Consider the following 15,125-nt stretch of genomic DNA (forward strand, 5'->3'; position numbering starts at 1 on the left):
TGTTGAAACATGGACAAAATACGTGACATTTCAAATTGAAAACTCAGTTAATATTTTGCCTGAAATTAATTTTATATAGTCCATAGAAAAAATTTCTGATGATGCAAAGAGATGTAGTATTGTTTTTGATGTTGCACAGTTTGGTTTTGAAAATGGTGGTATTATGGACCACAGTAAACACACAGTAAGAACATTATTTTTGGTTAAGCAACAGTAGTATCCTAAACTGAACAGAGAGCAAGATTTTTGTAATAGCAAAGGTAAGGGTTTAAATTTACTGTCTTACTTACTTACTTACATACTTACAAATAGCTTTTAAGAAACCCGAAGGTTCATTGCCGCCCTCACATAAGCCCGCCATCGGTCCCTATCCTGTGCAAGATTAATCCAGTCTCTATCACCATATCCCACCTCCCTCAAATCCATTTTAATATTATCCTCCCATCTACGTCTCGGCCTCCCCAAAGGTCTTTTTCCCTCCAGTCTCCCAACTAACACTCTATATGCATTTCTGGATTCCCCCATACGTGCTACATGCCATGCCCATCTCAAAGTCTGGATTTAATGTTCAGTCCTACTTATTGTAGGGATTCGTAACAAGCTGTTTTTTTACGGTGATAGGTTGTTAGCCCTTCGCCCAACCCCCAAGCTGGAGGACCACCCCTTATCGGCTGTCCACGACTGCTTATTCAATATATTCGCAGCTACCCTCCATATCTGGAGGCCGTCTCCTCTATCCGCAACCTAAGGACGCACATTGGTTAAAATATATGAACTGAATATATAAATGAGCAGATATATACTTAATTAGATACATAATTTTAATGTCCCATACGTGACAAGAAAAGTACATTTATTAGGTTATATGTGTTGTTTGCTTTTGTTAAAATGTTTTATTTCAGGCTCAAAGTGAAGGAGTGATTCGGTACATGATATAATTTTTTTTTTTTAATTTTAACATAATATTTTAAACTATTATAAACCTCTTTATTTAATGTCCTGTACGTAACAGTTTTACAGGCTTTACAATGAACGAATTCACAGAAACTAAGAAAAGTACCAGTTCTGAAAGAATGAAGAAAATCAGACTAAAGAAGAAAATGGAAGATTTTGCAGAACCTTCTCTGTGTTCACACATAGTGCAGGAAGATACAGACTGTATATTTAATGCTGATAAAAACTTTATGAAGTACAGAATCAAGAAATGAGGATATTATTTTGAGTGATGGACCTGCATCTGAATTTAAGAACAAATATATGGTTGTAGATTCATTTTCCGGGCTGAGAGGCCGTGGTCTATTAGTTGGTTTTATACCAGACGTTTCGTCTGCAACTGCGGCAGACATCTTCAGTGGAGTGGTATCCGAGGTCGCAAGACTCTTCTCGGCGTACCTGAGGCAACTGATCCTGTGTCTGGTTGTGCGAGCGTATTTATAGTGCGGCTCGCAGGCCGAGGCCTGTTGTCGCTGCGGTCCGCGCCGCTTTGTTCGCTGCTCCCGTTCTGGGTTCCGTCCTTTTGTTGTAGTGGCTTCTTATCTTAACATAACAACAACTTTAATCGCAAGGAAGAAGGCGTAAAGCTAAACAAATATTGGTACCCGGTCCTAAACAGAACAGATAAGAAGCCACTACAACAAAAGGACGGAACCCAGAACGGGAGCAGCGAACAAAGCGGCGCGGACCGCAGCGACAACAGGCCTCGGCCTGCGAGCCGCACTATAAATACGCTCGCACAACCAGACACAGGATCAGTTGCCTCAGGTACGCCGAGAAGAGTCTTGCGACCTCGGATACCACTCCACTGAAGATGTCTGCCGCAGTTGCAGACGAAACGTCTGGTATAAAACCAACTAATAGACCACGGCCTCTCAGCCCGGAAAATGAATCTACATCTATAGACTCCGGCCGTGAAAGCCTACACTGCAAAATATATGGTTCATGTTCACAAGGTTCTAGGAAGCAGATATCAGAGAAATTTCAGTTGGAAATATTTTGCCATCTCACATAGTAAGGTGATTATTGGTGGCGTGGGAAGTAATGAGTCAGGGTAGTGTGAAAATGGCGCAGAGTCCAGAGGAATTTGCACAGTTAGCAGAAGAACTTGTTCCATCAACATGCATCATGTACTTTTCTCAGAAAGAGATATGGAGCAAATAGAAAAAGAAACAAGCATGGAAAAGGATTGCCGCACTGCCTGGAATAGGATCATATCATGTTATATAGGCAAAATCAGATGGTACACTTTCCTGCAAACACCATGCTTTTGAGACTGATGAATCTGTTTCTTCCTCAAATCTGTAAATCTGTAAAGATGATCGGTGTTTTTCAGTTACAATTAAATGATTTATCTAGGAAATGTGAAAATTTGTAGAATGGCTGGAGTTAAGGTGAATGTTATGACACATGCAAATAAACAGCACTATAAGTGGCTTAACTCTCCTGATTGCATTAAGGATATGATTAGAAAGACTGACCCACCAACTGTGGCTTCGAAGTCTCGTCACTGCAACACATACAAATTTTCTGAATTCTTCTGAATAATGTGAATGACCAACTTAACATAATTGTGTTACTTTAGTTAGTAAAATGCAATTTGTAATATCATTTGTATGCTGTAACTCATATTTGAACAGTCCACTGCAAGAATGATGGATGTCATTTGGAATACATTTTGCAGGAGAAGCAACTGAAAGTTTGAAAAGCTTAGCACTCAAAGCTTAACTGAGATTTTCCGATCATTACTGGACAATGACTTTCAGTGTTAATGCTATATAACTCTCTATGTACCTATATGTCTTAAGCTATGCATTGACAGTCTTGGTTCATTTTCGACAAGAAAGTGACATCCATCATTCTTGCAGTGGACTCTTCATTTGATAATCCTAAATTATTGTTTCATATTTTTATGCAGAAAGTGTCCCGTACATGACATCACAAAATATGTTTTTCCAAAGAACTGCACCTAACTGGAAACTAAATGTACAATGAAGTATCAACATCTATGACAAAAAAATTAGAATTACTATCCAGTTCACACTTCACATAAATGCTCTATTGAAGATAATCATAGGGAAATTTTGATGTTTTGTACGTGACAAAACATTAATTATGTCTGAGGGCATTGTTTTCATCTTAATTTAAACTTTCTACTTGTAATGATCATGTGTTCATATGATACAAAGTAAACATTTTTCTACTTTAACATTACTTGCTTGTAAAGCAAGTTCCTTTTTGTCATTTTGAGCGCAAATGTCCCATACATGACAATGGAATGCTCTTAATACGATTTAATTTGCGGTGCCTTGGAAACAGAAATGTAAATGGTTTTCGACGTGATTTGTCTCTCTCTGTTCTCCATAAGTATGTAAATAAAATAATTTCTTATATGCTGAAGTAAGAAAATAAACTCTCGTTTTTAGCATTGCACATAAAAGATATTTTTTTATATAATTCCAAATGTAAAGTATCTGATTTCATGAATGAATTATTACATTATCTAAATGAAATAAATATTTCAGAAATTAACAGAAGTTGGGAATATCAAGTCACAAGAATGTACTATGGTTAGGAGCAAGTGAGGAACTTTCATACAAATTATTCTTGTAAATATTTACAGAACTTAGTGTCTGTATTTCATGTTCCACATGACTAGCAATAGGGAATAGGCCTACATACCGTCAGCTTAGAGTGTAAACCTGCTAACCGCCAAAAAAGAAAATTTTACGAGGGAAGCAAAAAACTGAAATTTTAGGAAATTTCAAAGGCATATTGGTTCCGTTAAGTTCAATGTTAATTGAAAAATGAGTTCTATTCAGTCAATACTTAACATAAACACAATAAACATGTTATAATAGCATTTACACAGATTTTAAAAACAAACGTTTTCGCCAATTTTGATTGGCATCTTCAGGTCGTGTAGGTCGAATGGAACATGTTATAAAAAGTGAACACTTGGTATATGACGTTAAAAACCAAAGTTACAACTGTAATATCACTTAAAAACAGAGAATAGAATATATCAAAAAGCCTCCACGATGTGTGTAGAATCACTGTGTTGAAAGAGGCGTGTGTGAACCAAGGAAACAGCAAAACTCTTCTGTCATTGCAGATACAGTTTTCAAGATAGATTTGAAGATGCTGCGAACAGGTCGGTCGTGTGGCCGTTATAGAGAGCAGGAAAAATCCTGTAAATTGTAAGGATAGAATGAAGGAATATTTAGAAGCATTTAAGTATTATTTAAATCTTCTAAAACAATACTTACAAAAAATGGAAGAATGTCTTGAAATCCATGAGGACGGCGACACGACTGATCTTTACATTAAGTGGTAACGTATGACGAAAACTGTATATGTTGCACGACTAGTGGATGAATGACCGTTACTTGCGTGTGATTTTAAACAGCGGGTTATTTGAATTTGGGTATTGTTCGTTAAGGAGCGGGCTATCATTATTATTAGAAAAGGTGGCAATATATAGTTCCTCTGCAGCATTCATATAATTATGATTGTTAATAGTCTTTAAGACCTGAAGGGCTTCTTCTATGCCAGTAAGTTCGTGATTAAGGGAAATAAGATGCGTGGCAAACTTTGATTTATTCCTATTGAATTTGAAGTCAGAGACGTGCTCTTTGTAACGCGTGCGAAAATTCCTTTTTGTTTGGCCAACGTATTTACTGGGACAGTTTTTACATTGTAATAGATAGATACCGCTATTGGCAAATTTATTGTAATTTTGAATGTTATTGGGAATTATATTATTAAGTTTGTTGTTGGTACGGAATGCTACGTTAATTTGTTCTTTTCTAAAAAGGTTACCTAATTTATATGACACATTATCGAAAAATGCCATGGGTTTCCAGTGGGTGGTTTTAGTCTTTTTGACAGAACTTATTAAAGTGCTATTAGTTTTGGTTTCTGCTTTAAATTTATTTAAGCGTTTTCTTATCAAATTGTTAATTAAATTCTTATTAAAGCCATTGATTTGTGCTAAAATTACAATGTATCTATATTCAGCCTGATATTTGTCTCTGTTTAGGGGGACTTTGAGCAACCGGTCAAGAAAACGCTTGATAAGAAAACGCTTAAATAAATTTAAAGCAGAAACCAAAACTAATAGCACTTTAATAAGTTCTGTCAAAAAGACTAAAACCACCCACTGGAAACCCATGGCATTTTTCGGTAATGTGTCATACAAATTAGGTAACCTTTTTAGAAAAGAACAAATTAATGTAGCATTCCGTACCAACAACAGACTTAATAATATAATTCCCAATAACATTCAAAATTACAATAAATTTGCCAATAGCGATATCTATCTATTACAATGTAAAAACTGTCCCAGTAAATACACTGGCCAAACAAAAAGGAATTTTCGCACGCCTCTGACTTCAAATTCAATAGGAATAAATCAAAGTTTGCCACGCATCTCATTTCTCTTAATCACGAACTTACTGGCATAGAAGAAGCCCTTCAGGTCTTAAAGACTATTAACAATCATAATTATATGAATGCTGCGGAGGAACTATATATTGCCACCTTTTCTAATAATAATGATAGCCCGCTCCTTAACGAACAATACCCAAATTCAAATAACCCGCTGTTTAAAATCACACGCAAGTAACGGTCATTCATCCACTAGTCGTGCAACGTATACAGCTTTCGTCATACGTTACCACTTAATGTAAAGATCAGTCGTGTCGCCGTCCTCATGGATTTCAAGACATTCTTCCATTTTTTGTAAGTATTGTTTTAGAAGATTTAAATAATACTTAAATGCTTCTAAATATTCCTTCATTCTATCCTTACAATTTACAGGATTTTTCCTGCTCTCCATAACGGCCACACGACCGACCTGTTCGCAGCATCTTCAAATCTATCTTGAAAACTGTATCTGCAATGACAGAAGAGTTTTGCTGTTTCCTTGGTTCACACACGCCTCTTTCAACACAGTGATTCTACACACATCGTGGAGGCTTTTTGATATATTCTATTCTCTGTTTTTAAGTGATATTACAGTTGTAACTTTGGTTTTTAACGTCATATACCAAGTGTTCACTTTTTATAACATGTTCCATTCGACCTACACGACCTGAAGATGCCAATCAAAATTGGCGAAAACGTTTGTTTTTAAAATCTGTGTAAATGTTATTATAACATGTTTATTGTGTTTGTGTTAAGTATTGACTGAATAGAACTCATTTTTCAATGAAATTTTAGGACCAAATCCAAAATACAGGTGGCATTTGTACCTGTACTTTGGATTTGGTTCTAAAGTTTCAGAGTTAATTTAAACTCAGTTTTTTGCTTCCCTTGTAAAATTTTCTTTTTTGGCGGTTAGCAGATTTACACTCCAAGCCGATGATATGGTGTAATGTTGAAAACAACTTTCACATTAATTTTTTCCACAATTTATACCACACTTTCAATTATTAAAAAAACTAAATAGGATTTTCTATTTTAAGCAAAGAAGTTGAACTAGTGCTTAAGGAAATGAAGACTGGGAAAGCAGCAGGAGTTGATGGGATCCCCATTGAGTTAGTGAAATGCTTGGGTGAAGACATGGAACATTATGCAACGCAATATGTGAGAAAAACGAATGGCCTGAAGATTTTATGGATACAGTGTTGATTCCAATACTGAAGAAAAATAATGCCAAGAAATGTAAGGAGTTCAGGAACTATCAGTCTAATATCGCACTCGGCGAAGATTCTCTTGCGAATACTGAATCGACATTTATATTCTAAGATGAAAGAACATTTGGAAGAAGAACAGTTTGGCTTCAGGAAGGAAAAAGGTACGAGAGTTGCAATTGTACTGCTATAGACAATCGGCGAAAGATACCTAGAGAAGAATAAAGAAGTGTATGTAGTATATGTGGACTTAAAAAAGGCTTTTGGCAGAGTGAATTGGAATAAACTGATGGGAATCCTAAAGAAAATTGGTGTGTATTGGATTACTGTTCAGTAATCTTTATATGAAACAACTAGTCAAAGTCAGGATAGGAGAAGACATGTTTGAAGGAAGTGAAATTGGGAGAGGAGTACGTCAAGGATGTCCTTTATCACCTACACTGTTCAACATCTACTTGGAGGATTTAGTAAAGAACTGTTTTCAGAACATGGAAGCTGTAAAAGTAGGAGGAAGAAGAATGAAATGCATGAGATTTGCTGATGATATGGCGTTGTTAGCAGAAGAGGAAATAATTAATACTAAAGGATATGCTACTGGAGCTAAATGACAGCTGTGAGCAGTATGGGATGAAGATAAATGCAAACAAGACGATGAGCATGGTTATAGGAAGAAAAATGCAGAGGATAAACTTGCGAATTCTAAATGAGGCAGTAGAGCAAGAGGACAGCTTCAAATAATTTGGGGTGTGCTATAAGCAGTAACATGAGCTGCTGCCAGGAAGTCAAAAGGAGGATAGCAATGGCCAAGGAAGCTTTTAATAGAAAAAGGAGTTCTTCTGCGGACCTCTGGAGAAAGAACTAAGGAAGAGACTAGTGAAGTGCTTTGTATGGGGCAGAAACATGGACATTACGACGAAGTGAAGAGAAGCGAATAGAAGCATTTGAAATGTGGATATGGAGAAGAATGGAACGTGTGAAGTAGACAGACAAAATAAGAAATGAAGCTGTGTTGGAAAGAGTGGGTGAAGAAATAATGGTGCTGAAATTGATCAGGAACAGGAGAAGGAATTGGTTGATCACTGGCTGAGAAGAAACTGCCTACTGACGGATCCTTTGGAAAGAATGGTGAACAGGAGAAGAGTTCGGGGTAGAAGAAGATATCAGATGGTAGACGACATTAATATATCTGTGGTGTTCGGGTAAAGGGGTATAAGTCATTTTTTTGTCCAGGTGGAATTTTGTTCGCCAGATGAACACACAAGTTAAATTATACAAGTGGGTGTGCAAAAATCAAAGAATACAAGCAGTTGATGTGTTTTATTTGTGTAGAAAATTATTTGTAATAAGGGTTCCAAGTTTAATTTTCATTTATTTCCGAACTCATTTTTATGACTTATCTCCCTTTACCCAAACACCACAGATATATGGATCATATGAGGAAACGAAGGGGAAGGCAAAAAATAGGAAAGATTGGAGAAAGCTGGGTTTGCAGTGAAAGACCTGCCCTTGGACAGAACCCTAAATGAATCAATGCGTGTATTTCATATGAAACTATCCCATCATAGTGTAGTTGGGTATTTCCATACAGTATATAAAATGCTGAATATGATTAAATCCTTAATTTTCGTTTATACGCATCATGTTATGTTAATTTACAAATTACAAATCCATACTTAAAAATTACCCAGATAACAATCTACAAAATGATAGAAATTACTACAGCAATTACTTAACACCTAATGAAAAACAAAAACCAAAATATTTTTCAGTTTGTTGAAGTAATGTAATGATCTTTATCCCAATTTAAACTGCAGAGACAATCAAGGCTGACGAGGCTCAAGCTGCTGTTGTTCAGAATCTGTAACTTGTCAATGGATCCTCACCAAGATATTCATTTTCTGGAGGGGGGGGGGAATTTTAATTTGATATTTTCTTCATTTGACCAGCAGAGTACTTTTCTGTTGTAACAAAGCAATTAAGATAGTCAGCACAGGATGTATCGTAATATTTGTTTCGTGAATGGGACCATTGTTGTCATTTTTCTCTTGACTTCCTCATTTTTTTTTTTGTTGGCACCTTCTGCTCTGTCATTTTCAGGATTATCTGTTAAAATTCTAGATTTCCCTCTCGTCCTTTCAGTGATATGTGATTTCATCGGTTCAGCTTTGATATACAGGGTGTTTAAAAAATACGGGGTATAATTTCAGGTATGTATTTCCCACATGTAGACAATCAAAATAGTTCATTACAATATGTGTCCAGAAATGCTTCATTTCCGAGTTATGGCCTTCACAACATTGAAATTCACCGGAACGTTTTTCTTTCCGCAGTTCGTTGTCATTACAGAAGATGTTCAAAATGTCTACCTCCTGCTTGAATACAGACCTCACATCGATGTCTCATTGACCTGCGAACATGATCCCAAACTCTAGGAGTATTGCGTATGTCCTCAGAACATGTCACAATTCGATTCCGAAGGGATTCCAAATCAGGCACCGGAGACGAGTAAACCAATGATTTTAAATGGCCCCACAAGTAGAAATCGAGAGGGTTCAGATCAGGTGAGCGTGGAGGCCAAACAATTGGGCCACCTCTACCTATCCATCGATCAGGAAACCTTCGATCCAAGTACCTACCGGCGAGCCGTACGACTGAAGTGTGCAGGAGCGCCATCATGCAAGAAGTGAATGTGTTGACGATTGATCAGTGGAGTGTCTTCTAAAAAATGAGGTATGGTGTTTTCTAGGAAGTTTGTGTACGCCTGCCCCATAAGTCTGTTTACAAGTACTGTACATGGGGTCCAACTAATCGATCACCAATGATACCGGCCCACATGTTGAGGGAGAACCGCACCTGGTGATGAGATGGAACAGTTGCATGTGGGTTTTCATACGCCCATACATGCTGATTGTGGAAATTTGTTATGCCATCTTGTGTGAACTGTGCTTCATCTGTAAATAATACTAAGGCAGGATAGTTCGGATTTACACCACACTGCTGCAAGAACCACTGACAGAACCTAACTCGTGCAGGGTAATCTGCTGGTGACAGGGCCTGTACACGTTGCAAATGATAAGGATACAATTGATACATTTTCAACAGTCTCCAGACAGTCGTATGAGGAACATTGACTTGCAACGCTACCCTTCGTGTGCTGATAGAAGGAGTCATGTTCACAGCCTCCAGAATCTCCTCCTGTACTTCTGGAGTTGTAGATCTTGGTCGTCCCCTTCCTAAACCAGGAGAGTTAAATTTTCCATACTCGCACAGACGATAATGAAGACGTACAAATGTCTTCCGATCTGGACATTGTCGCTGTGGGTACCTCTCCTGGTACAAACGACGAGCCAGCGCAGCATTGCCGTCTGCCTTACCGTACATGAAGTGTATCTCTGCCAGCTCTTGATTTGAATACATGTCGCACAGTCTAATGCCTACACAACACTGAATGTAACCTTCGCCTCGGAATGAACTGTCAGAGTGCCCTCTTAATGTCTCCTTTGACGGCAACGACCTGCAGAAAGAAAAACGTTCCGGTGAATTTCAATGTTGTGAAGGCCATAACTCGGAAATGAAGCATTTCCAGACACATTATATGTAAATGGTTTCAGGTATAAGCCTCTTTGATATTGAACATTTTATCTTACTAGAAATAAAATATTTCCTGAATGGCTGCACCTAGAGTAATGAAACTTTGGTCACATATTCCAACATGTCTGTGCATGAAATGCTGATTATTATTAAGAAAGCTGTGATTTTTTATGTCTGGCAGTGAAGTTGGAAAGACCAAAAAAAAAAAAGAAAAAATGCTATGGCCAGGAAGAACCAATTCAACCTATTTCGTTATAGGGAGTGTTAGCTTAATTCAACATTTTTAGGAAATTATCGTTACATGAGGCCCAGGTAAATGTTTACTAAAATTAAACATTATTTTAAATAAAAAATATAATTTTATTTTCTAGGTACATTTTTCAGTATAAAAAAGAAAAGTTGTGCAGATGTATTTTAGCAATAACTGGTGTAAGAAGGTACAATAATGTGTATAACTTACAAAATCTCAATAGCATGTCACCTTAATGCAACTCAAGTTCGTCTTTTTTTTTTTTTCTTCAGAAATGTATATTTATTTAAGTACCAGGTCGCAAAATGGACCCATGCCTACAAGTTCGTCTATACTGCATAACTGCAGCTCTGTTATTCTTCTCCTTATGCTTTCATGTGTATTATTTTTCAGAGTTACCAAAGAACATAGAGAGAATCTCGCTAAAAGTGCAAAAGCACTCTTTGTGAAGTGCAAAGATTCCATCAGAGAAGTTCAAAATAAGTTTGTAAGAAATGTGAAAAATAATACCAACATATCACAAGATTTAGCATATAATGTCCAAGAACAGGTAAGTATGCTTTGCTTGCACCTCAATACTGTTATTACAGTGACTTAAAAACCATTAGACAAATTTTTTAATATTTGATTTCTGGAAGAATTTCAGAGCCGTATTCATTCATTCATAGTATTCTGCCCAAGGGTAGGTCTTTCACTGCAAACCCAGCATTCTCCAATAGTTCCTATTTTCCACGTTCATTTAGTGTCCTCTTATGATCCATATATCTTAATGTTGTCTATTATCTGATAGCTTCTTCTGCCCCGAACTTTTCGCCCGTTCACCATTCCTTCCAGTGCATCCTTCAGTAGGCAGTTTCTTCTCAACCAGTAGCCCAGCGAATTTCCTTTTCTCTTCTTGATCAGTTTCAGCATCATTCTTTCTTCACCCACTCTTTCTAGCACAGCTTCGTTTTGTATTCCATCTGTCCATTTCACACGCTCCATCCTTCTCCATATCCACATTTCAAATGCTTCTAGTCGCTTCTCTCCACTTCGTCCTAATGTTCATGTTGTATCAATTACATTTTATGTATAATTGCGTCTTTCTATTGCCACACTTTATTGTATTATTGCCACACTGTATTAGGCTTTTGAGTATTCCACCTACCTATCCATAGGCGACCACTCTGGTCTTACACATCTGCCCTGATGATGGAACCTGTATGTAGTTCAGAAACGTTGGATATGTCAGAACATGGTGGAATATCCAAAAGCCCAATTCTGACCATAGTCACCTTGAAAGCCTAAAAACTCATACTAACTGCAAATGATGTTTATGTAATATTTTGTGTCATTGTTGCACCAGATAGCCTACTTCTATTTTGGTCGTTTTTGGGTGGTATCCACTGGTTTTGAATAAAATTATGGTGTTTTAGGCTTTTCAAGGATTTGCATTTTTCGAGTGGGTTAAGTACCGGTAAGTAGTTGTGGAGGGGGGGGGGGGGTCGCAAATAAAACTCTTGCCAAAAAGTGGGTTGCAGCTTCAAAAAGTTAGGGAACCACTGTATAAGAGAAACTAAATAATTACTGAATATTGAGCTTCTTGTTTCATTGAAAATTCGATATTTTATTTCAACTACATATTATGTAGCTGGTATTAGTGGCAGTTTATAATGGATACTATTAACAACTTTCTTCCTGCTGTTAATCGTGGATTAAACTTTAACATTTGATGAATTTCGTTTCAGATTATTGCTCTTGGTGACCAGTATGTGTCAGAAGGAGAGAAGATATATGAAGCGAAACATACTGAACTAATTGGAAAAGAATAAATAACTGTTTGAAAGAATTTGATAGGTATAGAATGTAAAATAAATGCTCAAATTGTGCATTACTTGATGTGAATTTTATTGGTATTTGTACTGCAATTACATTGAATGAAAATAATTAAATAGATGATTATATAATGTGTGTTAAAACTAAGTGTAATTTATTTGGTAATATATTGTTATTGTTTGTAATCATCTCGGTTGTTCTTATAGATAGTTCGAAATGTGAAGCACTGGTAATGCATTACCACGAAAATGAATGAAACTACAACAATGCTAACTGACTTTTCTGCTGTTGGCAACGTGTTCACTGTTTGCAGCAAGTTTCACAAACACAAATTGACCGGTATAGTACAGCAAAGCTCTGCTTACACAGTATGTCTTGGTGTAACTTCCACAGTCTTTAGTGTAACACAATAATTATTACATAAAATGAAGTATAACAACTGGACGGTGGAAAGTCAATCACCTCCTCTGAACTAAACGGCCTACACTTCTTGGCACTGTGAGCACACTTGTAGAGTCAGGGCAAATAATGGAAAGTCAAGGTCCCTGCAATTGTATAAGAAAAAAAAGGTTTCTTAAATTTATTCTTTAGCGACGCTGAATCAACTGCACAGTTAGGAATTAATTTATGGTAAGATGACATTAGATGAGACTTCACAATGGGTTTTGGCCATTCCCATGGTTTTTTTTAGTGAGTTATTTTACGACGCTTATCATCTGCTGTTGTTATCTAGGATCTGAGTGATATGAAGGTGATAATGCCGGCGAAATGAGTCCAGCACCGAAAGTTACCCAGCATTTGCTATTAATGGGCTGAGGGAAAACCCCGGAAAGACCTCAACTAGGTAACTTGTTACAACCAGGTTTTGAACCTGGGCCCACTCGTTTCACGGTCAGGCAGGCTAACCGTTACTGTACAGCAATGGACTCATTCCCATGTTGTGAAATGACAGCATGAAATGAGAACACCCACCGGAGCCTCCACCATCGCAAAGGTAACAACCGCTAGATGGAAGTACAGTTGCTCCGTGCAATTCCATAAAGGTTATCATGTGACTTCTTTTGTAGTCGCTAGATGGCAACATAGTGAAATTGATAAAAGTGGTTGCCTTAAAAGTCCATTAATCTGATCTATCTGTTATATGTGATCAGGGGTCTTACTTACCAACATAGAATATTCTATCCAAACTGACTGGTATAAATTATACCGGAATTAAATAGAAGTGTGCACACAGCAACACATGATATAAAGAACACTAGCCTAAAAATAAGGGCTATTTCACAAAAATAAGAGACATGTCTGAAATAAATTAAAACTGATAATAATTAGCTACTGTTTTTCATTAATATTGTGCATTTTTGTTGCTGTTTTTGTTCTTGTTGATGTTGTTGTTGTAAATTAATTCAGTTACGAGCAAAAATATTCATAATTATTTCAGGTATGATTTAATTCCACAGTTCATCAATGAAAATGAAGGGACATTCATACATTCCATGCGTACTTTAAATTTCACTAACTGGCCTTAAAACTTCAATGTTCAGTAGTGTTGTAAATTTGTTTGCAGGACATGTTAACATGTATTGAAGTGGTGAGTTCACTTCTCACTAGTGACATTGAATACCTGTTTCTGAAGAGAGAACAAGAAACACAGAACAGACATGATTCTCTGTATAATATATACAACAGTTTCAACAACTCAACAATGTGAACACATTGTTCCCCCAGATATATGATACGGTACATGTAGAATTTCATTATTATTGAATACCTCTCCCAAACAACGATGTAACTCCCATGTGTTACAAATGGGAGTCTAGAGCCCCTAGACAGTTAACAGAGTCAGGTTCTCTCTTAAGTAATTTCCAGAGAACTTCCTAGGCACATACAATATCGAAATATCTAGATAGAACCTTCGAGAATAGCTAAACAAAAGGAGAAATTTCTATCTATTAATAAACCAATTGATCAAGAAGATATACAGTATAACCTAAACTTAAATAAAATCGTTAACAAGAAAGATATTTCTCCTCAAGAAGCAAAAATTCTAACATAGAAACTCTACATACAACATCCTTTAAGTAACTGAACACACACACACACACACACACACACACACACACACGGCTATCTCATGGATCCTGAGGAAGAAGCTGAAGCAGGTGGTACTTGTGAATTCTTTTCCTTCTATGAGATTGTGAGGAAAAATACCACAAATTTAGATGGAGAAGTTGAAGCTATTTACACACCCCTACAAAATTCATTTCTTTGGATTCATCATTACAAGAATATAGTAATATCAAAGAGCCACAATACAATCAATAGTAGGTATCAAGAAATTAACCTAAAATGAAACAAAATGGAAGAAATCCATTCAATGTTTAAACAAATCCAAAGTTTAAATAAAATCGTAGTTCTTCAGTGAATTCTCGCATTCTGTCTACTCCAATTGTGTACTGTGTTCTCAAGAAGAAGAAATGGATATGAATCCTTTAACACACTGTGAAGCACTTCAACAAAATAAAAGTCTTACATCTAAATACTGGAAAGCAAGAGCAATAAGTACCTACCTACCTTCGAGAATGTTCCTGTACTGCTGTACTGCCATTTACTAATCATTTCCTCAATATTGTATCTTACAGGACTATTCTATAAAATTTTAAGACACTACATTAGAAAATGTTATAGGATGAAGTCAGGTGTGATGTGAAACAAACAAAAACAAAGAACACGAACATAGTGTTGCCACTTGAATTGTCAAAAAATTAGCTGTGGTCAATTGAGGCAGTATATGGAAAATTGTCTCATAGATCAGAGAACAATGCATTAGTTGCATTTATTAT

The 15,125-nt window shown here is 36.6% G+C and overlaps 1 protein-coding gene across 7 annotated transcripts in view; it reads left to right on the forward strand.

Annotated features, from left to right (window-relative positions):
• Positions 1 to 14,372, forward strand: part of mRRF1 (mitochondrial ribosome recycling factor 1) — a 38,486-nt gene extending 24,114 nt beyond the window's left edge. For all 7 annotated transcript variants that reach the window (XM_069816578.1, XM_069816574.1, XM_069816573.1 and 4 more), the window contains 2 exons: positions 10,864 to 11,020; positions 12,198 to 14,372. In XM_069816578.1, coding sequence (XP_069672679.1) covers positions 10,864 to 11,020; positions 12,198 to 12,281 — 241 coding nt within the window. In that variant the 3' untranslated portion in view covers positions 12,282 to 14,372. The remainder of the gene's footprint in view (positions 1 to 10,863; positions 11,021 to 12,197) is intronic.
• Positions 14,373 to 15,125: the final 753 nt, after the last annotated feature.

The sequence above is a fragment of the Periplaneta americana genome, chromosome 17 (assembly GCF_040183065.1).
Source record: "Periplaneta americana isolate PAMFEO1 chromosome 17, P.americana_PAMFEO1_priV1, whole genome shotgun sequence".
NCBI lineage: Eukaryota > Metazoa > Arthropoda > Insecta > Blattodea > Blattidae > Periplaneta > Periplaneta americana.